Below are 27709 nucleotides of genomic sequence, written 5' to 3'. Positions count from 1 at the left end.
AGTATTTGTTTATATTCATCCTTTTTAATTTCACCTACACCTCTACCCCAATATAATGAGGTCCGATATAACGACAATTCGGATATAACGCGGTAAAGCAGCGCTCCGGGGAGTGGTGCTGCTTTACCTCGTTATATGCGAATTCGTGTTACCGCAAGTGGTTCCACTGCACCCCCCCGCTTACTTGCTGTGGACCCCCTACCCCAGCTTGCCTCCGCCTCCTCCCACGAGCACACCATAGCTTCGCTTCTCCTCCCTCTCAGGCTTGCCATGCCAATCAGCTGGCGCGGCAAGCCTGGGAGGAGGGAGAAGCGGAACTGCGGCGCACTCATGGGAGGAGGCAGAGCGCAGTGGGTTGGGGGCACAGAGGAACCTCTCCCCGCCCCAGCTCACCTCCACTCTGCCTCCGCCTCCTCCCCTGAGCGCGCCACCGCCGCTCTGCTTCTCCCCCCACCCCCTTCCTTCCAGGCTTCCCACACCAAACAGCTGATTGGCGTGGCAAGGGGCGGGGGAGAAGCAGAGCGGCAGTGGCGCGCTCAGGGGAGGAGGTGGAGGCAGAGTGGAGGTGAGCTGGGGCGGGAAGTGGTTCCTCTCCCTACCCCGATATAACGCGGTCTCACCTGTAAGACGGTAAGATTTTTTGGCTCCCGAGGACCGCGTTATATCGGGGTAGAGGTGTAATTTCCACTTTTTATAGGACTCTTTTTTGATTTTTTACATTAATGAAGATCTCCTGGTTAAGCCAGCGTGGTCTCTTGCCATACTTCCTATCTTTCCTACGCAGTGGGATAGTTTGCTCTTGTGCCCTTAATAATGTCTCTTTGAAAAACTGCAAGCTGCCTTCAATTCTTTTTCCCCTTTGATTTGCTTCCCTTGCGATCTTACCTACCAACTCCCTGAGTTTGCTAAAGTCTGCCTTCTTGAAATCCATTGTTTTTATTGTGCTGTTCTCCCTCCTACCATTCCTTAGAATCATGAACTTTACCATTTCATGATCACTTTCATCCATGCTGCCTTCCACTTTCAAATTCTCAACCAGTTCCTCCTCCTTTGTCAAAATCAAATCTAGAACAGCCTCTCCCCTAGTAGCTTTCTCCACCTTCTGAAATAAAATGGTCTCCAATACAAGAACTTATTGGATAATCTATGCCCAGCTGTGCTATTTTCCCAACAGATGTCTGAGTAGCTGAAGTCCGCCATCACCACCAAGTCCTATGCTTTGGATGATTTTGTTAGGTGTTTAAAAAAAGCCTCATCCACCTCTTCTTCCCGTTTAGGTGGTCTGTAGTAGACCCCTACAATGACATCAACCTTGTTTTTTTATCCCTTTTATCCTTACCCAGAGATTTTCAACAAGTCTTTCTCCTATTTTAATCTCAATCTCAGTCCAAGTGTATACATTTCTAATATATAAGGCAACATCTCCTCCTTTTTTCCCCTGCCTGTACTTCCTAAGCAAGCTGTACCCTTCTATACCAATATTCCAGTCATGCGTATTATTCCACCACGTCTCTGTGTTGCCAACTATGTCATAGTTGTGTTTATTTACTATAATTTTGAATTCTTCCTGCTTATTCCCCATACTTCTAATATGAACAGATAAAGACAACAGAACACTAGAATGCATTTTGCATGTAAAACAGTGAGCAGTTTTAATATACTGCCCAAATTTAAATCACTCAGCCTACCTTGCCCAGGTAATTGTTTACGTGGCCTTTAGCAGTGACACCCTTAATGATGCAACTTGTTCCTTTACTTATTTCTTCATACTGTAAAGTCAAACCACTACAAAAATAAATTAAAATTAATTTAAAGAAAAGCATTTTAATTCTCACCCAAAATATACACAAGATGTAAGAACGCTTAGAAGCAACAGGAAGTGAAAGTCAATTTACATTAAAAATACCTAGTCCAACACCTTGTAAAATTAAAGAACAATAGTGTTTAAGAGAGTTACAAAAAAGGGAGAATAAAAATTTGATACGTTTCATTACCTAGCTTCAAGAATTGGCTTAATATCAGTTGCCAGATGTGTGGGATGACCAAATTCATCCTGCAAGTCCAAAGGAATATTAAAAGGTACTCCAACTCGAAATGGAGGATCCAAATGACCCACTGAAAATTTTTCTGGTTTCCCCTCTAAGAGAGAGAAAAAAGTTAATGTAGGTAATTTTATCTGTAACTACACGTTATATTTCTTTTAACTAAGGCATCAGTACAGACACCTAAGCTCCCCCCTAATAGGCCAATTGATGGGGTAGGGGTGGGGGGTCCCATCCTAACAGGCAAGTAGACAACAAACTGAGATTTTTGGCAGCACTGATAGATCAGAACCTCCCAGTCTCTCCTTCAGTCTGTATGGATTTAGGAGTAACTGTTTAAAATGCAAAGATATAGATGTAAGAACTTATATAAAACATGTCTGCAACTTCAAAGCACTGTGAAATGTCTCAACAAAATCCAAAGGGACAGTGGATAGCTTTGTAAAATTAAAGAGACTATTTACATATTCTTCTGATTTACATAAACGAAATTCAGTTTACATGCAAGGATAAACATTTTTGATACCCAGTTGTTCCCAACTTGAGCCCCTTAATGCATCCTGATTTAAAAAAAAAATTCTGAGCACACCAATGCTTTGGAAATAAGCCCCCCCACCCCACCCCACGTTTTGAGAAAACGTGCTTGAAAAAGTCAAAGCACCCAAAAATCACTGGCCACTTCTAAAAATCTTTGCCATGGACTCTACGCAGTACAAACAGAGAGCTCTGTAAATTGGAATCAAGTCTACTGGGGAGCTAACTATCTTAAAATAAATTGCTTTGCCCAGTCGAATTATCAACAGAACCTTGGATAGAAGAGAAAAAGGCATACAAGAGGTCCCTGTCCCATTAGAGGATGAGGGCTTCTCCCATGGAATATTTTCCCAGGCCAACCCTGGAGCAGTAACGAGGACATTCGGCCTCTCATCTGCACCCTGTACTGATAATGGTCCTGCCTGAAGGTAAGCTGTATGAATCTCCTGTGAAAATCGTACTGAAATGTGGAAGTAGGCATCTTGAGGTTGAGGGCCAACAACTAATCTCCTGGCTCTATAGCTGGAATAATGGCTGCTAGCATGACCATCTAGCACTTCTGTGCCGTCACGCATTTGTTTAATGCTCTTAGATCTAGAATGGGCCTCCAACCTCCCCCTTCGCTTAGGGGATCAGAAAATACCTGGAGTAAAATCCCTTGCCCCTGAGATGCACTGGGACCGGTTCTGTGGCCCCTAAGCATAACAGACAATCCATTTTGTGGCACAGTAGATCTTGTGACAAGGGTCCATGAAGAGGGATGGGGAAGGAGGGTGGGAATAGGGGCTGGACATATACTGAAAGGTGTAACCCTTTGAAATAATCTCCAAAATTTATCTGTCGGAGGTAATATTCTCCCAACTGCTGCACCAGAGGGCCAGGCAACTTCTGAAGGAGCATGTTTAGATGGTAGCTGATGCTGCAAGGTATAGTTGCTTGGGCCCTTGACCAACCCATCAAAACAACTTACAAAAGACTGAGAGGTCACAGATTGGGTTACTGACTGCTTCTGTTTCTGAACACTGGATCTTTTACACTGCAGCTCATAATAGAGCTGAGATGGCAGGTATTGAGGTCGTGATATGGCTGAGAGCTGTATCTTCTCTTCTGTCATGCAGAGTAGATTCTCAGGAGTGTAATACGGCCCAGGAATCCTTTAAGCTGTGGAGAGAAGAGCCCATCTTCTCAGTGAAGAGCTTGGGCCCTTCAAACGGGAGATCTTCCACTGTAATCTGCAGCAATTTGGGCAACCTAGAAAGGTGTATCCAAGAAGCCCACCTCATTACCATGGCGGTGGAAACCGAGCAGGTGGCTGTATCGACTGCGCCCAGTGCCATCTGTAGTGCCATTCTAGCTACTAACTGCCCATCTCTGACAATGGCCTGAAACTGCTCCTTTTGTGTTTCTGTTAAACGTTCCACAAATGCATTGAGTTTCTCATAATGACAGCTTGGTAGTTTGTGACTCTAAACTGCAATGTTGCCAACGAATATGCCTTCCTCCCAAAGAGATCTAGCCTTTTCCAATCTGGATCGTATGGGGTCAACTTGGAGTGATGCGGCTTGCCTCGTGCATTAACCACATCTAGCATCATGCTGGGGTGAAGACGCTGAAACAAGGAGTCTGTCTCTTTGGGATGAATGTAGTATTTTTTTTTTGTCAGCTCTCTTGCAGGTTAGTGCGATGGAGGCTGGTGAGTGCCAGATGACTTTGGCAGGATCTAGAACTGTCTCATTAATTAGGAGAGCAATTCTGGCAGAGGAGGAGGTGTGCAGAATATCCACTAGGTTGTGAGGTGTATCTGCCACCTCCTGTAGGGGAATCTGCAGCTCATCCACCACCCTCTTAATAAGGCCGTAGAAGTTCTTGAAATCACCAGCTACTGATGGGAGGTGGGGGGAGGGGAGGAGAGGAGAGGAGAGGGAGAAGGGATCACAGCCTCATCTGGTGAAGACAAGGAGAAGTTTGTGGGAGGGTGTTGGGACGGTGCCAAATTATTATAAATTGTTGTGATTGATATGAATGAATGTGGTGAACATGAGTTTGGTTTGGCTTGGTACATCTGAATTTACTAGAGGATTCTGGGAGCAGGATTCTTAGTATCAGGTAGTTGATATGGAAATTTACTGAGAGTGCTGAAATTGCATTTGAATGGTTAACTGAGACTCTATCCATGTGTGTGTTTCAACTTGGAACTTTGATCATATCAGTCAATGGCCAGCTCACGAAGTAAAGAGAAAACAAAAACATGCATTCAGTAAGCTTGGCACAAAATAACCTTTTTGGATGGCATCACACTGAGAGCTCATGTGAATGATTGATGAGAGGGTAAACATCAACTGATCTTTGGTCTCTGTCTGTTTTGCAGTCCCTTCTAAAAGATTAATTAGAAAAAAACAAGTAATGGAACACCCACAGGGCATATTTTGAGGACATGTGACTCCTTTTACAAACAGAGCGTATGAATGCTCAGAATATCATAAATTAGTTAGTTCCTCAATTAATATCTGAAGAGGTCCCTGACGCTATAGGACAGAGGGTCTCAGGGTAGCCAAAACCTTGCTACGAGGGACTTTTGTAGGACTTTTGAACCAGAGGTCCTCGGGGTAATCAAGACCCTCTTCGGGAGACATTTGACAGACCAAGTACGAAGAGAAGAGAAGTCTCCATTTAGGATTGGTAGCTATACCTGCTTTGTTGGCTAATCAGAATACTGTGTAAGGCCAACATAGTTACTGAAAGTTTATGTTTGGGGAATTGAGGCTTATTAGGAAGACTTATTATGTAACCTTTTATTGCTTGTGTAATTCTTTCTCCAATAAACTGCTGTGTATTGAGCAAATTGAATCTGAATTTTGACTGGTACCGGTAACCATCTGCCCAGCTGTGGGCCATTAAAGATCTGTTTCAATCAGAGGGGTAGCTTTCCCTTCAAGCCTTTCCTCCTGTTCTTCAAAAGTTTCCTCCTCTGGTTCAAGGGCTCAGGAGAGTGAAGCTGTAGGAGACCGTCTGGCAGACTCTCTCTAAGAGACACTAGATGCCCAAGAGGTGTGGGATCTGTACATCACCCAAGGATCTCAGTATGGCCAACGGAGAGGGAAAAGCCTGAGTGGTGGGGGTGCCCAAGGAGGCCAGTACCATGACTGCAGGTCAGCATGATGGGATGGAGGAGGTGCCCTGTACTGTGATGACAGGTCATGGTGAGAGGCCAGGGAAATGACATTCTTCTGCTCACTGTCAGAGTTGTCACTGGGTAAGGGTAGCACTGACTGGGGTATTGGTAATACATGGCCCTGAGCCGAGGGTGATTCTGATCGCCATGATGTGCTCATTACCTGGGCCTTTGTACTGCGTTCTGATGATTGGGGTTCTTCTGCGACAGTCAGGGCTCTAGGGTACTTGAACTATTGCGATACTATTGGCTCACTTGGTACCACAGAGGAGTGTCAGTGGTAAGATGTAAGTACCAAGAGTAGTGTATGTGTGGAGCGCTCTATAGATGGGAGCTTTGCCGCACCCAGTACCAATACTGGCTTCCGCTCATTGGGAGGCAGTGCAATGTTTGTCTTTCTCCTTAGTGGTGGTACGGTGCCTCAGAGCCTGAGCCCCTGGCATCTTTAGGCAGTGCAGCTGAGCTCAAAGGGGCGACAACCTGATGCTTCTGAGTACCACGTTTTGGAGCCACCGGCCTATTATTCTTTACAGTGCCCAGAAGTGTGCTAGGTACTTTGTTTTTCTGCAAAGACAAGGTCTCTGCCTCAGACAGTTTACAAACTGATTTTACATGTGATGTAGCAAGAGAATGACAAACCTAAAAAAGGATGGGGGAATATAAAGGTTACCCTATCTCTACATTGTTGACCTGATTACTTGCTGGAATTGTTTCTATTATATTCAGACTTAAAAACAAAACCTACTTGATCTTTTCCAAGAAAATTCTAGTTCGGAAAACTGCTAACTTTGCTGTTCACCCAACTTTGCTGTTTATCAGGAAGAATGCTAACTTACTGATTTCTTGGAAAGTCACATATCTAGCTGCTCCCCAAAGAGGGCAGAGCCATGAATTTTTGTTCAGATACCAATCAAGTCTCCTGCTCACGGTTTTTAATGCATACACCATTTTCTACCATATGCTAAAATAGAGATACCAGCATCTCCATCATTCAGGAAATCAACAGCATAAACAATTAAGTTAAGCAACTTTAAATTTTCTTTTTTCTTCTAGCTTGGGAATCTACAGCAGCTATGTCACGATACATCCTTTTTGTGTCAAGTATCAAAGGGGTAGCCGTGTTAGTCTGGATCTGTAAAAGTGGCAAAGAGTCCTGTGGCACCTTATAGACTAACAGACTTATGGGAGCATAAGCTTTCGTGAGTGAATACCCACTTCGTCGGATGCATGTAGTGGAAATTTCCAGAGGCAGGTATAAATACGCAAGCAAGAATCAGGCTAGTGATAACGAGGTTAGTTCAATCAGGGAGGATGAGGCCTTCTTCTAGCAGTTGAGATGTGAACACCAAGGGAGGAGAAACTGCTTTTGTAGTTGGCTAGCCATTCACAGTCTTTGTTTAATCCTGAGATGATGGTGTCAAATTTGCAAATGAACTGAAGCTCAGCAGTTTCTCTTTGAAGTCTGGTCCTGAAGTTTTTTTGCTGCAGGATGGCCATCTTTAAATCTGCTATTGTGCGTCCAGGGAGATTGAAGTGTTCTCCTACAGGTTTTTGCAAATTGCCATTCCTAATATCTGATTTGTGTCCATTTATCCTTTTATGTAGGGACTGTCCAGTTTGGCCGATGTACATAGCAGAGGGACATTGCTGGCACATGATGGTGTAGATTACATTGGTGGACGTGCAGGTGAATGAACCGGTGATGGTGTGGCTGATCTGGTTAGGTCCTGCGATGGTGTCTCTGGTGTAAAAGTAGATATGTGGGCAGAGTTGACATCGAGATTTGTTGCATGGATTGGTTCCTGAGTTAGAGTTACTATGGTGTGATGTGTCGTTGCTGGTGAGAATATGCTTCAGGTTGGCGGGTTGTCTGTGGACGAGGACTGGCCTGCTTCCCACGGAATGCTATCATTTTTCTTTTCATGGGAGTCTTTAAGGTATAGGTTTACTTCCAAAAGAATGGAAGATAGTCTAACACTTTTTTTTTTTTTTTTTAACAACAGTAAAATCTATTATAGGAAAACACTTTCTGTAGTTGGAGGATATCCTGAGGGATCCCACATAGGTTGAAAAGTTACTTGGGAAGGGAATGTTTTGAATTCAGGGTTTCTTGCCTGCTTTAAAGTTCTTTCTTTGCTCTGACAGAACAAAGTTATTTCTATTCGTATTTTCTTTAGGGAAAAGTGATTCTGTTTTTTCTTTGGATTTTGAGGAAGGGCTCTTGGATCTTGGCAAACTCCAGACAGATGCTTAAATAACTAATTTACACAAATAATGTCCAACATTTCTTGTGAATCCTCTTCTTCCTGAAAGGAAAATGCCTTCTACCTTCCTAAAAGATACTACAGGAGAAGAAATATGATCATACATAGTGAGGTCAGACTAGATGATCTGGTGGTCCCTTCTGGACTTAATCTCTATGACTTAAAACCCTTCAGTCACTTGTTTGCTTTGTGGGGCTACAGTCATCTGGAGAGATTATGAGAGGCCCATGAAAACAGAAATTTTTTCTTGATCTCCTAGAAACAGAGATCGCCTAGGATTTCTATCTTTTCCCCCCTGAGGTAAAGTCATTTTTTAAGCCCAAAACATTTACATTTGTAGTATTCTGCCGTGATTTTCTCTGGATTGTGAACTGCTGACAAATGCAATAACTAGGAAAGATGCTGGTAATAAGCTGTGTCTTAGAACCTGAGAATATGAGCTGCAAAGCAGGAAAGAAAGACCCTACCACTTTCCAAATAAAACACATTTTGTCCACTAGATGTAGATACCTTGCTTACTTACTGTAAGGTAGACCAGTAACAAAAAAAAAAAAAAAAAAAAGAGACAGGGCAGGTAAGGCCCAGTTACCACTACAAAATCTCGGGTCATGGATTGAACTGTTTGGCTGACTACTGCAATCAGGCAGGGAGCCTTTGTATCTGAGTTAAGGTCCCAATTAAAGAGAAATGTAAATCCTATAATTAAGGTGCACAAAAATACAAAATATAGCAAGTAGTATAAACTCCTAGATTCCTAAACATATAAAGAATACAAATAATACTATGAAGCAAATTAAAGCATCATTGTAGTCATTAAAGGCAATATGTTATGACAAGACATCAAGGTATGAGTAGTATATAGTTTTCCATATACACAACTACTTAAGAAGGATAAATAAAGGCTGCTCAATGGCACGGAATTAATTTGCTTCAGAAGAAGGCTGCAAAACAATTTTCAAATACTAGTTAAAAGTTCACAGCTTCATTTGACATCAGAAAACAAAATTAAACTGGCAGGTTTGAAGTAGTTCCATTTCTCTTACCCTCTCATTAAAAAGCCAGTAACATTGTGGCTGAAGTACATGATACAACTATAGCAGACGTGCTCCACATTGTCACTAAAATCAGAATCAGCTAACTCTCTTTGAAACACTTGACCCACCATATACTGGTTTTAGAGCAAATATAGATGTATCAGAGTATATTGAAGGGACAAATAATGAATTACTTAACATCAAGTGTAGTGGAAAATGCTGTTTTCTTTCTGGTAGTTTGCTTTACTATATTCAAAGGCAACTGTATCTTCCAACTAGTTATACAAAGTTATCTATATTCTGAATACGTACTGATGTATTTGATGTTCTGTAACATTTTTCTTGTAATATAACAGTAAAAATATAGATGAATGAGACTGTAATACACATTGAAATATTTTAGGTTGTATGAACTCATTTTTGGGTTCATTAGTCAATTTCTGTATCATATATACTTTTTTTTCAAATGTATTGTAAAGTCAGCCAATTTTTCCAAGTTTTATAAAAGAGTAGGATTAGTCAGCGAGATGAAATTATGAAAAAGTTCCCAAATCTAGTCGAGTGAGTACCCTACATTCAAATCTACTAAAGAGAGAAATTCTGTTTTTTCTTTTATAAACATTTTAGGGAAGTTCAGTTCAAGGGTAGCTTTTAGCTTATATCAAAATCCTACTTTTTTTTGTGAGGCTGACTAAGACACAAAGCAATCATCTGATCTGCCATAGATGGTGGATCGGCAGGCATCAGGCTCTTTCCTGCTCTAACCACTTGATACCTCGGCTAGATTCACAAAGAAACTTAGGCATGGTGAGGCAGAGCATTACCACACCTAACTTTTAGGCACCTAGAAAATCACTGGGATTCACAAAGCCTGAGTTTGGTATTTGGCTTCCTATATAATGAATGGGGAGAGATAGGCATCTCAGAATGGGATTCACAAAAGCCAGCATGCTAGGCCGCTCCCCCTTAAACTAGCCAATGGGAGATGCCAAAAGAGGGTGTATGTGAAGCCTTGCCCCTGCCTCAGAGATAGGAGCCCAAGTCTGGGCTCCAGAGAGGCACCTCCCTTTGCAGAGAATTCTCAGATGCAAACCTTTTCTTGGCATTAGTTACCTATGGCTTTGTGGCAAGAAGCCAGGGGGCATAGGAGGAACCACCCTCATAACTTTTAGCCCAATGGTTGGGTTACTTACATGGGATGTGGGAGACCCAGGTTCAAGTCCCCCCTCCACCTGAGAGGGAGAAGGCATTTGAACAGAGATCTTCCACATCTGAGGTGAGTGTCCTAGCCACTGTGCTATGGGATATTCTGATGTGGAGCTCCCTCAATCTCTTCTGTTGAAGCTGTTCCACTGTGAATAAATAATGAAAGAGTCACTGGGCTAGAGCTAGAGGAGGGAGAGAAAGTGAGCAAGCAAGCATGAAAATGACTCTATAGCCTGGTGGTTAGAGCACTCACTTGGGAGGTGGGAGACCCAGGATCCAGTCCCGCTGCTCAAATCACTCATTACTTATCCAAACTAGAACTTCAATCAGAGAGACAGAAGGAGCCCCAGACACAAGACTATCCCATAGCCCAGTGGCTACGGTACTCACCTGAGAGGTAGCATATCCCAGTTCAAATCTCTTTTCCCCTTCAGGTAGAGAAGGAACTTGAACCAGAGGTCTCTCATATCTCAGGTGAGTACCCTAACTACTGGGATAAAAGTTATGAGGGAGGCTCTCCTCTCCATAACCCTGTCCCACAGCCCTTTAGCATAAGCTTGCCTACAAGGGCTCAATTCAGTAAGCAGGCTCTGATCATGGTTACTAGATCAGGCCCCACAGGCAAGATGGAAGAATGGCCTGATCTTCCCGATTTGTGAATCGCTCTGGGCTCAGGCACCCAGATGCCTGTCCGAGGGCTGTAGTGCACATGTCAGAAGCAGAAACATAGGTACTTATGGAACTTTAACTGCAAAAATTTAGGTATTGAACAAATGTAGGGGTTTACAGGGTTCTGGGGCAGCTGAGCAGGGTTCTGTGAATCCCAGTGCGGCCGGATTCTGGAATTCAGGTACCTCAAGTGGCAGTTAGGTGCCGAAGTTCCTCTGTGAAGCTACACTTTGGCCTTCAAACACCACTTTCTCTTTGCTGAAGGTATCATTCCTACACTTAACCAAAACTGAATTTATTTTGAAGCTGAACCCAAGACACGTTTAATATAGTGAGTCAAAAGTAAGAACTGAGCATTTGTGAAGGATCTAATTGAAAAAAATTGGAACAGTTTGAATTTTCCTTACCTACAACATTAAATTTAAATATTTTAGATGGTAGAGGCCTTCCTGCATAGGTGTCTGCATTACTTTCATTCAGCACCACTTGTAGTTTCAGTGTGTAGCTCCCAAGTTTGTGAATATTTTCTAGATAGGGTCAGATAAAAATAAAGTTAAAAAGAAAAATTTCCAAAATATAGATAAACTGAAGGTAATATTTTAAAGACAAACTCACCCATTTTTTTAAACCAGTAAGGCCATTTACCCCCATGTTGACTAATGTGAGAAATGATTTCCTTATTCCCAACAGGAGCTTGAACAGAAAAAGGGATCATTCAGCTACATAAATTTAGATTTGCTATAATCTTTATTGTTCTAGGAACTAATTATACCTATTACAAATACCCACACACCATATTTTTAAATTTTAAAAAAAAGAGAGACAAGAGTTTGAATTCAATTGATCAATTTATCACATTGATTGCAGGTAAACTCTCTCACTGCCAAATTCTTGCCACTACAAGCATACATTTATGAGAAAGCAGTAACCGTGGAAGCCCACTTTTATACCCCTCTAGTTATGCTGTGTCCCACACAGAGGCACTTCTAGTCCACATACTCAGAAGTGCTTTATAAACAACTGTGCTTTTTTAGTCACTTTCACAAGTGACTTACTATTAAATAGACTAAAATAGGAGCAATTGGCTAGAAAAAACTAAAACCAATTAAAAGACGGTACAAAAACATCTATCCTCCCCTCTCCCAGGTTCTCTCCTCTTTTTCTATGGAATCCTTGCCGTAGTAAGAGGGCACATCCAAAACCTTTTTTTTTTTAATTACTAAAGTTTTACATCTTCTAACTTAGTATCCCATACATACATACCAATGTAAATTTTGCCCATGTATCACTCATTCACACCTTCATCTCAGGGGGCTTGAATTTATTTTTATTATTAAAAAATCGAAGAATTTATGACTTAGTAAATACAGAGTATAGATGTAGCAAAACTAAGCAATAAAAATCAGACAAAACAGAATAAATCAAGGAAGAACCAAGGGAGGAGAGCGTCTTATGGGAAGAAATAAAACTGTCTCTCAGTACAACACGCCATTATTTCATTCATCCTGTCTGAAATTAGATTGCAATTTAATGTGGGTATTTCAAATTCTTACATGACATTACAATTATATTCTTTATTCACATGTTTTGCACCAAACTACATGCATGTTTTGAAATGGCTGCCAAAGGCGGCTTTGTCCTAAGTTTATTTGTTCTTGTACACAATTTTTAAACTAGTGAGTTAAATAAATTTTTACTAGTAATGAATCTTGGGAGATAGTGTACAAAAATAAACCATTATGATTTTTCTTTTTTTTGGCAGTCACCAACACTGAGAAATTGGTAATTCTCAAATAAATTCTGAATATCCTGTTGAGAAGTATCACCAGCTATTGCTAGCGCAAATTTGATCATTTAGTTGTAGTGCAAGATTAACAACTGAAAGAAAGCACTTTTGGCAAGTCACTTCCCCTCTCTACCTCTAGTTCCCCATCTGTACAATATGGCTAATAATTCTGTGCAGACACACTACTCTACTCTAGGCAAGGAGAAGGTGATCCAGGGCGAGGCAATACATGCAGCTGCTGTAGCAAAAAGGAAGAGTCTGAATGCTGCTCACAAACCGGGAAGAATTAGTAGGGGAAGGAAAAGTGGATGGGAACCTGGGAGGCAGTGACCATGAGATGGTCGAGTTCAGGGTCCTGACACAGGGAAGAAAGGAGAGCAGCAGAATACGGACCCTGGACTTCAGAAAAGCAGACTTTGACTCCCTCAGGGAACTGATGGGCAGGATCCCCTGGGAGAATAGCATGAGGGGGAAAGGAGTCCAGGAGAGCTGGCTGTATTTTAAAGAATCCTTATTGAGGTTACAGGGACAAACCATCCTGATGTGTAGAAAGAATAGTAAATATGGCAGGCGACCAGCCTGGCTTAACAGTGAAATCCTTGCTGATCTTAAACACAAAAAAGAAGCTTCCAAGAAGTGGAAGACTGGACAAATGACCAGAGAAGAGTATAAAAATATTGCTCGGGCATGCAGGAGTGAAATCAGGGAGGCCAAATCACACCTGGAGTTGCAGCTAGCAAGAGATGTTAAGAGTAACAAGAAGGGTTTCTTCAGGTATGTTAGCAACAAGAAGAAAGTCAAGAAAAGTGTGGGCCCCTTACTGAATGAGGGAGGCAACCTAGTGACAGAGAATGTGGAAAAAGCTAATGTACTCAATGCTTTTTTTGCCTCTGTCTTCGCTAACAAGGTCAGCTTCCAGACTACTGTACTGGGCAGCACAGCATGGGGAGGAGTTGACCAGCCCTCTGTGGTGAAAGAAGTGGTTTGGGACTATTTAGAAAAGCTGGATGAGCACAAGTCCACAATGCGCTGCATCTGAGAGTGCTAAAGGAGTTGGCAGATGTGATTGCAGAACCATTGGCCATTATCTTTGAAAACTCATGGCGATTGGGGGAAGTCCCGGACGACTGGAAAAAGGCTAATGTAGTGCCCATCCTTAAAAAAGGGAAGAAGGAAGATCCTGGGAACTACAGGCCAGTCAGCCTCACCTCAGACCCTGGAAAAATCATGGAGCAGGTCCTCAAGGAATCAATTCTGAAGCACTTACATGGGAGGAAAGTGATCAGGAACAATCAGCATAGATTCACCAAGGGCAAGTCATGCCTGACTAATCTAACTGCCTTCTATGACTAGACAACTGGCTCTGTGGATGATGGGAAAACAGTGGACGTGTTGTTCCTTGACATTAGCAAAGCTTTTGACATGGTCTCCCATAGTATTCTTGCCAGCAAGTTAAAGAAGTATGGGCTGGATGAATGGACTATAAGGTGGATAGAAAATTGGCTAGATTGTCGGGCTGAATGGGTAGTGATCAATGGCTCCATGTCTAGTTGGCAGCTGGTATCAAGTGGAGTACCCCAAGGGTCGGTCCTTGAGCCGGTTTTGTTCAATATCTTCATAAATGATCTGGAGGGTGGCGTGGATTTGCAACCTCAGCAAGTTTGCAGATGACACTAAACTGGGAGGAGAGGTAGATACGCTGGAGGGTAGGGATAGGATACAGAGGGACCTAGACAAATTAGAGGATTGGGCCAAAAGAAATCTGATGAGGTTCAACAAGGACAAGTGCAGAGTCCTGCACTTAGGATGGAAGAATCCAATGCACCGCTACAGACTAGGGACCAAATGGCTAGGCAGCAGTTCTGCGGAAAAGGACCTAGGGGTTACAGTGGATGAGAAGCTGGATATGAGTCAACAGTGTGCCGTTGTTGCCAAGAAGGCCAATGGCATTTTGGGATGTATAAGTAGGGGCATTGCCAGCAGATCGAGGGACGTGATCGTTCCCCTCTATTCGACATTGGTGAGGCCTCATCTGGAGTACTGTGTCCAGTTTTGGGCCCCACACTACAAGAAGGATGTGGAAAAATTGGAAAATGTCTAGCGGAGGGCAACAAAAATTATTAGGGGACTAGAACACATGACTCATGAGGAGAAGCTGAGGCAACTGGGATTGTTTAGTCTGCGGAAGAGAAGACTGAGGGGGGATTGGATAGCTGCTTTCAACTATCTGAAATGGGGTTCCAAAGAGGATGGATCTAGACTGTTCTCAGTGCTGGCAGACGACAGAACAAGGAGTAGTGGTCTCAAGTTGCAGTGGGGAAGGTTTAGGTTGGATTATTAGGAAAAACTTTTTCACAAGGAGAGTGGTGAAACACTGGAATGCGTTACCTAGGGAGGTGGTAGAATCTCCTTCCTTAGAAGTTTTTAAGGTCAGGCTTGACAAAGCCCTGGCTGGGATGATTTAGTTGGGGACTGGTCCTGCTTTGCGCAGGAGGTTGGACTAGATGACCTCCTGAGGTCCCTTCAACCCTGATATTCTATGATTCTATGAATGGAAAAATGCTGGTCTCCAAAACCAGGACTGTGTTAAAAACCTCAAACTGGTAACATTTGTTCTATGATGGGAGACTGAAAAGTTTCTTGACTGATAATCTTCTTTTAGCAGCTTCTTTCCTCATTTGTAACAAATGGATAATGCCTCTGACCTGTGGAATTCAGAGGTGGTACATCACTGTTGCTTGGACTCTGAAGCTAACCTCTGTTCCCATCCCCCCCTTTCCCCTCAGACCACCAGAAGAGATTTTCCAAAAGCTATTTGAACATTAATAAACTGTAATTAGAATTAAGACTTGGGAATATATTATCCAACTTTCAGGTAAGTTTATATTTATGTCTCCTTTCAGAGAAAAATTCCCAAATTATTACAAATTGTATTCCAGGCAGATCTGAATGACAAGAGAAGCTAAAAACTGAAAGAAAATGACCAAATATGAAATTTCTCATTCTGCTGCACAGCTTCTCTCCTCAGTCATAATAAATAGAAAGTAGTGAGCACTGAATCACAGAAATAGGGGCAGAAAGATACAGCAGAATTTAATTATCATCATTAGAGCAGAATAGGCAGAAATAAAAGCTCCCCTCTATACAGTTAAGACATGTGATTTGAGAAAATGATCTGGGAACTAACCCGGTAGCACCTTCTTTAGAAAGGATGCTTCTGAAGAAAAATGGAAATCTACTTGTTAAAATTCCTCAGCTGAGGCTCAGATATTTTCTATCCACAAAGTTACTACAGATCTTGCAGAAGGAACCCTGATTCCCTCTGAGAATATTTCCCTGTTGCCTACCATAACAACTGATGCAAGATTTTAACATCTTGCCTTTGAGGCCCTAAGGCCCTGGTATTTTGGACTAATACAGATAGTGTGTGTACTCCACATGGTTGTAACAGTCTCTAAAATTCTAGGGATGTTCACTTATGCCCTAACTTTGTTTTCCCAGAAAGAATGCTTGGAAAAATGTTTGGAAAAAAGTGATGGTAGATTTATTTTCTGAAGCACGGAATTTATTTGGTAGATTTATTTTCTGAAGCAAGATGTTTCTGGAGTTACAAGAATAGCCTTTTTCTCATGAGAACTGCAATGTGACTCTTATACAAAGAGGTATTAACTCCTTAATTTGTCTTTTGGAGGTAATGTTTTTTCTAGTCTAGCCTTTCTGATTAATCTGGACATCTGAGGATACTTTATCAAGGAGTCCTATGTGCCTTCATAAAGAATACCACTAAGGCTAGTTCTCTTTGTTCTATGATGCTTGGTTTCCAGATGTTTTGAACTGATAAAGAACATAATCCACTGTCAACAGAAGTCAGCCAGCCAACATCCAGATTATGAAATGGAGGGACGCTAAATCTGGATGTAGAACTTGTCCCTCCAATTATGAGATCACATTTGGGTGTGTTGGGAGGGTGATCAGGTTCATGCTGACAGGTTCATGAGGTTGGAATACCAAAACTCCCTGGGCCAGGCAGAAGATACCATTATCATTAGGGCTAAATCCTATCTGATTTTTTTGAGGACTCTCACAGTATCAAAGGAATTGGAAGGTACAGCATCACCCACAGCCTTACACATGTTACACATTTGTGTACACCACTGGCAGGGGCATCAAGTCACCTGCATTGGACCCTCTGATAGGCAATGGCAAAGAGCAGCAGCTCTGGCCACCCCACTGCCCACTCAGGTTTGGCCCCTCAGCCCCGCTGTCATGATGGGTGCAGCCTGACCAAAACAGAGTGAGTGGTGCACAGCAGTCAGATCCTGACAGAGGTTGCAGGGCCAAACCTGAAGGGCAGAGGGCCAGCCAGCACTGCCGCTCCTCTCCACTGCCGTCTAGCATAGCTAGAACCGGTTCTCCCTACAGAGCAGAATCTGCAGCATTTGTTGTTCAGGTCAAATACAAAACAGGTCTAAATTTGAGTGCCCCCACCTGTGAAAGAATGGAGTTGTGTCACTCTGTACCTCAAAGCAGCACCCTGGAACCCCCATATTCACCACTATCATATAAATACATGTTTTGGACAAAATATGCCTTATATCATTTTAAAAGTCTTGAACTGTTGAACACTAATATCCTGTTGGATTGTATGTGATATCATTATATGTGAGGTATTGCTGTATATATTACTGAAATATGTTGTGAGATTGGGAACACCCACAACCAGCCTTTCAGGCACAACAATGGAGCAGCTAGACATGCTGATCGCCCATTAAAGGGAATCCACTTTTCCAGAGGCCATCCTAGAAGACTCCTCAGAGAGAACATGTAGACAATGGAGACTACTTGACCAAATGGCTGGCTTGACTGCCTGACACCGAAGCAATTGATGCTTTAACGCTCAGTTGCTGGGACTCTGCTTCTAAAGTCTGTACTGAGGCCAAACAGAGACCAGTGCCAAGCCATCAGCAAGACCCCATCTGGGCTTTGGACTACCTCCTAAGTTGGATCTGCTCAGGGCTGGACAGGGAGATTTATATCTCTAGTCAGACTGTGAGTTCATTCAGTCTTCTCTTTCTTGATCTGAAAAAATGAAGGAGGTTCTGGACAACTATGTGATGGAGGAATGGAACTTCCTCCGTGCTCAACTGGCTCTAGAGACGAGAGTGGAGTGACATCTTCTCAGGGTGCTCAGTGGTAGTCTGGTCCAGTGGAGCAGTTTTCTCACCTTCCATGGCCAACAAAGCCCTGATGGTTCCTTTTTGAAAAAGGAGCAATATATAGAGCACTTGCAGAGCATATGCACTGCTCCTGGGTAGAAGAGACACTTAGTGTCCATCACTGATATGAACAGCAGATTTACAAGAGGGACAAGACTTGAATGCAGGTGACTTGAATTCCCTTGGACATGGCTGAGTTCCAACGCAGGAGCAACATGTGGCCTTGAAGACTTCTAAAATCTATTGTGTGTGTGTTTTACACAATGACACCGGGCTACGAGAACTAAAGAACTACCTAGAAAGATAAATCAGAGTGTACAAAGACAGACACTGCAGGTGTGCCATCCTGAAGCTACAAGCAGTAAACAAAAACTGGAGAACTGTTGTTGCAGCTGCCCCACCATTCATGCTACCTTACTATCTGCTACAGGGCACTGGAGGGTGTGTAAGCACGGTTTCAATGGACACTGCTACTCAAAAGATTCCAATCTCACAGACACAGGGCATAAAGTCTGAGGCCTTTTTTTTGGAAGCCACATTAGGACAGCAGCAGCCATGAGCTAAGAAGCAGAAAGTCACATCCTCACATTCCATCTCAATTACATTAAAATAATGTAATATTGGGCTGTTAAGAAGGAGATTCTGTCCTAATAGTACCCACCATCACCAGATAAAGAAACACATCTTAAGATGTTTAAAGATAATTTTGTTTGATAGCATTCTGTCTGGCAAAGAATCACTTATCAACAGTTGTGGCTGTGAAATCTCTACTTCTTTATTGTTTTGCCTTTATGGCCCCTACTTCTCTACTGTTTATCTGTATGGTCTCTGTCTGGTTCTTTGATTGTTTCAGTTGCGTAATTAATTTTAAAGATTTAAATCAACTAAAGTGGTAAAGTATGATTGAGTAAAGAATTGTTTCCCAATATGTTAGGATTGGTCAAATAATTTTTGTGTATCACTTTAGTAAAATGACTGGTTGAGGTACAGCTAAGCAGGACTCAAGTTTCACTATATAAATTGGGGTCCAAAAGGAAGTTCTTTGGAACCAACTCCAGGGCACAGCCCTAAGATCAGAGCTGCCAGACCTCAACACCCTGCCAACTATATCATGCAGAAGCTGGAGTCCCTGGATGACATGATCCTGACTGGCCAGCACGAAAAGTTTGTCTGCCTTATTAGGAGTGGTGAGCATTGTGTATGCTTAGTGTGTGCATTCTGTTTTGGTGATTGTTAATAAATAGAGGTTAAGGCTGTTACTGTATAAGACTCTTTCACTGGTAAAGGCTCTGCAAACTCACAGTGCGTAAGGTTACGCCCTGAGCCCACGGAAGGGTAAGGATGGATGCCTAAATCAACAGGGTTACGACCTGAGACCATAGAATGGTAAAGGTGGGTGCCCTAGAATGTGGGGCTACGCCTTGAACCCTAGGAACAGGGTAAATGTGGGTACCCCTAAAGTGTACAGGACACATACACATCAGAAATGTGGACAATCACTTGAAGAATCACCTGAAAGATGCCTGCCTGATTTCCCAGGTTGGCTAACACCAAAGTAACTCAGTAGTACCATCTGGGGGTTTACTCAGTAAATCAGGAGCCATTTTGAACATGGGAAGACAAGGGAAGCCAGAACCTTGTACTTTTGTGGAAGGTCCTGACTGAGGGAAAGCCAACCATGGTTGAGAAAAAGAATGACTGGTGAGAGAAACCATCTTGAACAAAGCCTGTATCTTGCTAGATTAAGTTTCAGAATTTTAGACATGTGTTTTCACTTTTGCTTGTAAAACTTTCTAACTTTATTGCTTTTACTTAGCATCACTTAACCTATGTCCTATTATTAATAAATTTGATTTTACTATAAAGCAACTCAATGCTGTGTTTAAAGAGAAGAGTATATTTACTCCAGTTAAGTTTATAAGCTGTGAAGTGGTTTTGTCTCTATAAAAGAGCAACAAAATGTATTATTTCTCTAAGCTGCCCCGAAGAGGGCTGGATACTTCAGGGCACGTGATTTTGGGGAAATTTGAGACTGGGAGCGCACTGGGGTCATCTTGCTGATTGTAACCCAGATTGGTGCAAGCCAGAGTGCGACTCGTGTGTTACTGGCCAGCTGCTGGGGTCAGGGCTGCTGGACTAGGGCTGCAGCTACATACAGATGCTCAGGGAGTGACCTGAATACTGGTAGGCTGGTTGTGAGCAACCCAGGTTGGCAGCTACAGGAGAAAAGCATTGTTACGCACTCAGGGTTACAGGGCAGGCAGTAACACAATCCCTCACTGGTCTGGACCCCCTCCTCCCAACCAGACTATGACAGAGTCTTACGGACAACAGCCTCCTTTACTACACAACCCTGATTCATCCCGAGAGTAGATTCATCCTGTTCACTGAACGACGCAATGATCCAATGGGAAAAACAATACTTGATCATGTGATGAAAGACTATCATCATGCATACTCACAAGGGGGCCAATTAAGGTTGTACAAACATTTCCTAATTTTTCAGTGCTTGATTTTGCAACTCTAATAATGTTCATTTAATGTAGTTTGTATGTTATTTTGTAGGTTAAAAAAACCAAACAAACAAAAAAAAACCCCAGAAATTCCATCATGTGGCATCACATTGACAGCCATGTGCATTATTAACAGGGTTGGAACCCTTAGATTCACTGTACAGAACTCTTCCACTTGTGTTATTGAGAGCAGTAGTAGGTAGTTATCCTGTATGTGAACCAGCGCTAAAGGGGGATGAGAGAGACAATTTTGCCAGTGGGTTTCACAGACGCTTGCTAACAGCGGAAGAATTGAGAGGCTCCAGCACTTTGGGTTTAATTACAGGGCTTGGAAAGACCATGCTGTAGAGATCACAGACTCTTCTGTCCATTCTCCCCCAAACTTGGCTCCTTTCTTCCCCGTACCCTCCCAACTGTCCGTGCCCCAGTCCTTCTCTACCCCACTCCAGATCCTTGTTCCCCAGTCCCAGTCTCCACTCCCCATTCCAGTTTCACTTTCCTTGCCCAGCCAGTCCCAGTTTTCCACTTCTCAGCTCATCAAATTAGTCTCTCCCTGCTCTGACCTCCACTCATCCTCCTTTCCCTTGCCCAAGTTCCCCATGCCCAATGGCTCTTCATCCCAGTCTCCCGCCCAGACTCCTCATCTAATCTTAGTGCATCATCCCTCACCCCAGCTCCTCGTCTCAGTGTCCCCACAGTTCCTGATTCAACCTCAGTCTCTCTGTCCTGCACCACCCCATTTCCCTCCTGAGCTCATGCTCCCAGTTCCCCTCTCCCCAACCCCCTGCCAGCCTCCAGTCCGAGTCTCCTGCACCTCCAACCAGTTCTATTCCCTAATGCATTTGAATTGGGCAGCTTCCTCTTCCATGCTGGTTGGGCACCAGCATGGGAGTTGCTGAGCACAGAGTTTTCTTGCTCTTAGTTTCAGTGCTCAGCTCACAGCACCCAGGGCCCAGAGCCATAACTGCAAGGAAAGTTCTGCTCTGCCCCCTACAGCCCTGGGCTGGAGCATGCTTCAATGAATTTAGCTGCAAAGCCTTAGTATGCCTGAGTTTGTGCAAACTGAATTTTTTCTAAGGCTTAAAACTTGGCCAAATTCGGGTGGATTTTCCTGGGGGCAGCAAAGTCACCCCTTGCCAAATTTCAAGTCCCTGATCCAAAGCATAGCAGCACTAGTGCTTCTCAAAGAAAAGACTGCCAGATTATTATTTTTTTAAACTGAGGCAAAATTTATTCTTCTCTAGCCTGGTTCTTGGAAATGGCTGAGCTGCATTTGCTGATATTTTGTCAAAAATAAAAAAATTAAAACAATTCAGCCTGAGGCAGATACCTAGTTTGGAAACTTCCAGTCCAAATTGTTAAAGTTTGGCAAATTTATAAGCCACTGAGATCAGGGTCTTATACTGGGAAGTGTCAGGAAACCTTAACATGTGATGCTACCAGCCCCTCATATAATACCACTGCTCACACATTCTATACCAGTCCCATCTTCATTACAGAAGGACAATCTCCCTTGCCAGCAATCCATCTCTTGATTATTGAAACTTCAGACTTACTCATTGCTATTACAACCTAATTTTCTTGCCCATTTCTGTCTAAATTCATTGTCTGACTGTTCCACAGGTTTCAGTGCTCCAAGACCTCTAGAGTCACTATGCTGCCTCAGCACATTGCTCCAACAAATTTTTTTGTGCAGTTCTTTTTGGTATGTCAAAATCTTTGCCCAGTGCTTTAAAATGCTTCTTGTGTCAGTGCCCTTTCTGCATCAATACCCTGGTGCTCTCTCCTCTGTGTTTTAGCACATTTTGCCTCAGCATACTGTCCCCTTCAGTGTGCAGCACACTTGTGCCTTGGCAAGTACCACCTTGAGACTACTTCACCTCAGTGAACTACTCCTTGAAGAAATTATTGAAGCATAAATTTAAGCTAAGACTAGGAACCAGTGCAGATGCTGCTTGAAGAGTGCTAAATATACTACTCCTGGGAGAATTCTGCACCACTGCCTACATGCAAAATTCATGTACCGCGCAGAATTTTTTCTTCCCCTGAAGAAAATACATTCTGCTGAGAAGTGCTGCAGTTACACCTTTCGCCCACCAAGGGCTGCTGGGGCATCAGAACAGAGAGCAGCGGCTCCAGGTGGAAGCATCCTAGCTGTGGATAAGGAAGAGAAGAGGCTATGTTCCTCACAGTACCCTACCCGTGGAGCCAGGTCAGGAGGCACGGGATATTAGGGGACAGTGTGGGGCACATGGGGCTGCTTGGAGGTCACAGACCAGGGTTCAGAAGGACTAGTCGGTGGGGGACAGACTGGGATGGGGGCTGAATGGGAGTGGGGATGCAGGGACACATGTGGATGGGGGGAGGGGGTGCAGGGACACACGGAGTCAGGGGCAGATGTGCCTGACTGAATGAGGGAGGCTAGCGTTAGGGAGCCTCCCCCATGCAAACCCTGGCTAACAATCCCCCCCACAAAAACTTGTTCCATACTTCTCTCACCCACACCCAACAAGCTCTAAGTTCACACCTAGGCTCCTTCCCAGCAATTACTTCCCTCTCCCTCAGCTCCTCCATTACCCCTGACTCCCCCAAGCTTTTGCACTGCTTCTGAGGGGTGCAGAAAATGTGTGTCTGTATTATAGTTTAAATGAATTATTACTCAAAGTTCTGTATTAATATGCCTAATAATTAATCTATTTGTCAAAAAAAAACATTTTCTGAATCTTTTTTGTTGTCTGTTTTGCTACAGACACACTTGCTGACAGCTATTTTGAAATACATTACCAAAATAATTGAAACTTGTGTGATTTTATTGTGTTATTTTGACAAAATATGCAGAATTTTGCAGAATTTTTAAATACTATCTGCAGAATTTTTAATTTTGAGGAGCAGAATTCCCCCAGGAGTAATATATTCAAAAAGAGAAGTTCAGTGGGAACACTTCACCTGAACACCACCGAGCATAGTAATTTCATAGTTTAGAAATGGAATAAATGTTGGGTCTATGAAGATCTTGAAGAGGCGTCAATGCTAAGATTTGTAGCAATAAACTCTGGCTCTTCTGTTGAGACTGAGTCTCTTATAGAAAGGCCTAGAATGGAGGCCTTTCCCACCACTGTAAAAGCCCTCATGATTCCAGGCAGCATGGCTGAGAAAGGATATCAGGCCTAAGCTCTGGAGATATAGAGATAGACAGCGAGACTGGAAACCAATAAATGCTCTGGCATCTGTTCTGTCGTCATGGTCCCCTATGAGGAACATTCAGTATCTACTTTGAGGCAAGCCTCTTGCCTCAGGGATCAATGGTAGTTATAACACTTAGCCCAGATGGGGCACTGTGTTACCAGACAATTACATTATTTATGTCTGATTAACACAGTGAATGTGCAGAGAATTATAGAAAGTCTCCATCTTCATCCTGAAGCCACTGCAGCTCATCCCAGAACTCCAGGACAACTCAGTCACAGTCTGTGGTCAATGTCTAGACTATTCTAAGAACTATGGGATACCTACCTAGAGAGTAGTAGATCTGCAGTTGTGTAACTAATACTGTGGGGAATGAGGCAAAACCATATTTTTTTAACATGAAAAACTCTGGCTAGTGTGAATGTATTGCACTGGTGGTGTTTACACCTACGCAATCCCACCAGTTTAACTCTCTAGCATAGACAGGATTTGGTAACAAATTTTACTCTTTTTACTATCCAAGGAAATAACTTACAAATTTTGGTGGATTTTACCATGTAACCAAGCTGGCAAAACTTGATTTTTACGGTTCCAGCTGTGGACAAATTTTCCAGGGCAGATTTCTACAAGACATGGCGATATTAAATCCATGTGTTATAGACATTTTTGTGTCTGCCATACACCCTGTTCTTCATGCCCAGTAAATAATGTCTTCCTAGATCATTACAGCCATTGTTCCTCACCAGAATGCTAAAGCCATCCATCATATCACATGTATGCTCAAGAATGATTTACATAGAGGCCGAAATGCTCATATCCTGTTACACTTTCAAATGCACATTAAATCACATACTGTGTATTGCAAAATGTCATGCCATGAGTTAAAGAGATGTGGCATGTCCTTCAATACACTACATCCTGCTAGGAAAGGTCTCAACTCTTGGGCCAGAGACCATCAGTTTGTACATGTATATGTACAGCCCCTAGCACAATGGGATCCTGACTGGGATCTCTAGATTTTTTTGCAACACAGCATTAAACAAACAACCACTCTTTCATCTTTTTGTATAAGTAGCTCCCAGTTTCCTCTGTCACTTATACATTAAATGGATTTTAACGGTAATAAATCAAGAGAGCATTATATAATAGATAAAACCAGAAGTCCATGAGTGAACTATAAGCCTTGTGTTCCCCCATACATACTGTTAATGTTAAAGATAACATTTACTCCTCCTTACTATTCTCACATTCTAAATCCATATGACCTGAAATCCATATCACATCCACATATATAATGTAGCATTTAAAGTGCCATACTTAAAATATCAGGGCATTAAACATTTGGCATGGTGGCATCTGTCAGTTCCTTAAAACTTATAGCTTACCTAGTTTTGGAGAATCATTGTGCAGTTCTGACAAGATTTCGTCCTTATCTAAATGTATATGGGGGGTAACAAATTCTAAACTAGCTATACGTAGGCAACTTGCTTTATTAGTCTACAAAGGAATAATTTCTTAATCTTTCAGGGTTGTGTACTTACAGTGTAAAATAACTTTTAGTTCAACAAGCAGTTTCTTTGACCCTCCATGGCTTGTACCTGGAAGTTTTTGCATTGCCTCGCCTTTCTTATTCAATATTTCAATTCTTAATGCTCCTGTATATAAGGGAACAAAAGTGACTAGTTTTTAAAACACGCAATACACAAATTTGGTTGGTTCTTGTTCCCAAGATGTTTTCTTTTAAAGTTATAATGAATAATATGCAAAAAAAACATATTAAATTAAAATAGTACCTGGAAAGAAACATACCTATTGGTGTACCAGCAAGCTTGGTCTCATTTGGTAACAGCTCATCTCCTTCAGGCCATGTTACTGACAACCTATCAGGAAATCTAACAAAGAAACAAGATTTTTTTTTCTCTAAGAAAGGAACAGTACGCTTGATCTTTAGCAGCATATAACTGAAGTTTATACATAAGCACATTTAGAAAGCAGGTTTTTGAAAATCATTCCCTCCATTCCTTACTTCCATGCTATGCTCAGAATTCAGAAATCTTTGTTTCTACTACAGCAGTTGATGAGATTATCAAGAGTAATGGAGCTACATTCTAAATATTAGTGATTTTAATGATTTTGGAAGAAATACAAAAACCTGGAAAGTAGGGTCTTAGCAAGTAAAAACCTCTTCATTACAAAAAAAAGAGATCTTACCTTGCCATTTCATCTTCAATGTATTTTTTAACAACTTTTTCAGACATTGCTCTGTCAAGTTTTGAGATTGGAATAATTTTTATTTCATCATACAATGCTTGAGGTTCCTGAATAAATTAAATTCAAATATCAACATCTATGCTGTAACATGCAAAGAGTAGAATTATCACTTTATATAAAAAGGATCAGCAAAATAGTTATAGATATAATGCAATATCTTAAATAAGATTACGTGGTGATCCTGTAGGTGCTAGATTATGCTAAAAAAAATCATCTGAGGGCAGTGATACCATACAGTTACTCACAACTGTACAATAGTGTAATAATTGAAGTATACAATCTCTACTGTGATTGGCTGTTGCCTTTAGAACATCCATATGATCGCAATGAACATGAACATTTCAGCTTCTCAGGATTTCCTTCATATTAAATAGTCTTTAATGCAACTACATTTCAAACACTTATCAGACAATTCTGTAGATTGCTAATTTATGTTTGCAATAGTTGCATGATAGGCTAACAAATATCTCAATCTGCATTTATTCAGGCCAGTGTATGACCCAAATTACCCCCCATAAACTAGGCACAGCTATCCCCTAACTATGTAAAGGGGAAGGGGTAGGTCTATTATACATAAGCTCACCCCAACCCTGCTGGGAAAAAAAGTCACACAGTTAGGGAACTATTATAAAGATAACATGTTATTTACTATAATGTAACAGTTTTCATGAAGATTCTCTCCTCACCATGGTGGGGGGGAATTCTACTCCATAGAACAATCAAATCATGAGGTAGAAACGCCACAAGGGGAATTTTGTGGGGTTCCACTGCCCTTTCAAGGTTTTTGCATGCAGGGGCATCAACTGAGTGCTGGTTATTAACTTGTAAAAACCAAAAAGCACCCTTCAAGTTATCTGTTTTTAAAGGTCTTTCTGTATATTTGTATTCAACTTAACTACATAAACACACTTTACACTTAAACTATAGCACACAAATAACAGACTCAGTGCTAAAATATATACACTATAATCATGCTATGTTAGGGATGATTTTTTACCCAATGGAAAATTTTTTACCCATTGCTAGCAGAAAGGGAATTATTGAGTAAGAAATTTTCCATTCTGCAGCCCAGTGTCTTCCAGAAGTCTGATGCATATGGGAAGCAACACTGAGTGAACAGGAGTAGGGAGGGATACAAAAGTGAACATAAGAAATAGGAAAGACACCCCCCCGCTTCTGAACTACTCAAATGGCCAGGTTACATCTGGACCATTGCCTGCAGTACCGTCCTGCTAAACGAGGCCTCTGCAGAAACTGAAAGCCCATCTTATAGCATCCAATCGAGGTGTTAGTCAATGATCAAGTGGCTGCTCTGCACCACTTGAATGACATAATGACCTGTGAGGGTACCGTCACTTTTGTTTAGACTGTGTTTGCAGGGAGCGTACACAGTGCTCAGCCAGCCCTGAAAGCAACTCATATGCAGTCTAGTATGTCACCACAAACATGACTGCCATGTGACCTAATTGCTGTAGGCAGGTTCTGGCGGACGTTTGAGGCTGCCAGTGACTGCTGAGATAAGGTTGGTTATTTTCCTGAATCTGTGACTGGGCAACAGCACCCTGACCTTTGTGGAGTCAAGGTAGGCCCTGATGAATTCCAGTTGTTGCACCGGGGTCAGCGTAGATTTCTGTATATTTATCTGCAACCCTAGTGTCTGGAACAGCTTGATGGTCATCTGCACCATGTGTGTCACTTCTTCTCAAGTTGTGCCTTTCAGTAGACAATAGTCTAGGTACAGGAAGATCATCACTCCTCTTCTTTGTAAGTAGGCCACCACTACAGTGACGGTTTTTGAAAAGACTCGAGGGGCAGC

The 27709-nt window shown here is 42.3% G+C and overlaps 1 protein-coding gene across 6 annotated transcripts in view; it reads right to left on the bottom strand.

Annotated features, from left to right (window-relative positions):
• Window positions 1–27709, bottom strand: part of SMCHD1 (structural maintenance of chromosomes flexible hinge domain containing 1) — a 172604-nt gene that overhangs the window by 102934 nt on the left and 41961 nt on the right. For all 6 annotated transcript variants that reach the window (XR_013345168.1, XR_013345169.1, XM_077810407.1 and 3 more), the window contains 7 exons: window positions 25834–25940; window positions 25432–25514; window positions 25164–25277; window positions 11537–11614; window positions 11329–11448; window positions 1995–2139; window positions 1689–1785 (listed from right to left, as the gene is read on the bottom strand). Coding sequence is in view for 4 of the 6 variants with exons in the window: in XM_077810407.1 (XP_077666533.1) it covers window positions 1689–1785; window positions 1995–2139; window positions 11329–11448; window positions 11537–11614; window positions 25164–25277; window positions 25432–25514; window positions 25834–25940 (744 nt within the window). In the remaining 2 variants the exon portion in view is untranslated. The remainder of the gene's footprint in view (window positions 1–1688; window positions 1786–1994; window positions 2140–11328; window positions 11449–11536; window positions 11615–25163; window positions 25278–25431; window positions 25515–25833; window positions 25941–27709) is intronic.

This window comes from Eretmochelys imbricata, chromosome 2 (assembly GCF_965152235.1).
Source record: "Eretmochelys imbricata isolate rEreImb1 chromosome 2, rEreImb1.hap1, whole genome shotgun sequence".
NCBI lineage: Eukaryota > Metazoa > Chordata > Testudines > Cheloniidae > Eretmochelys > Eretmochelys imbricata.
This window is presented reverse-complemented; position numbering and strand designations above follow the sequence as displayed.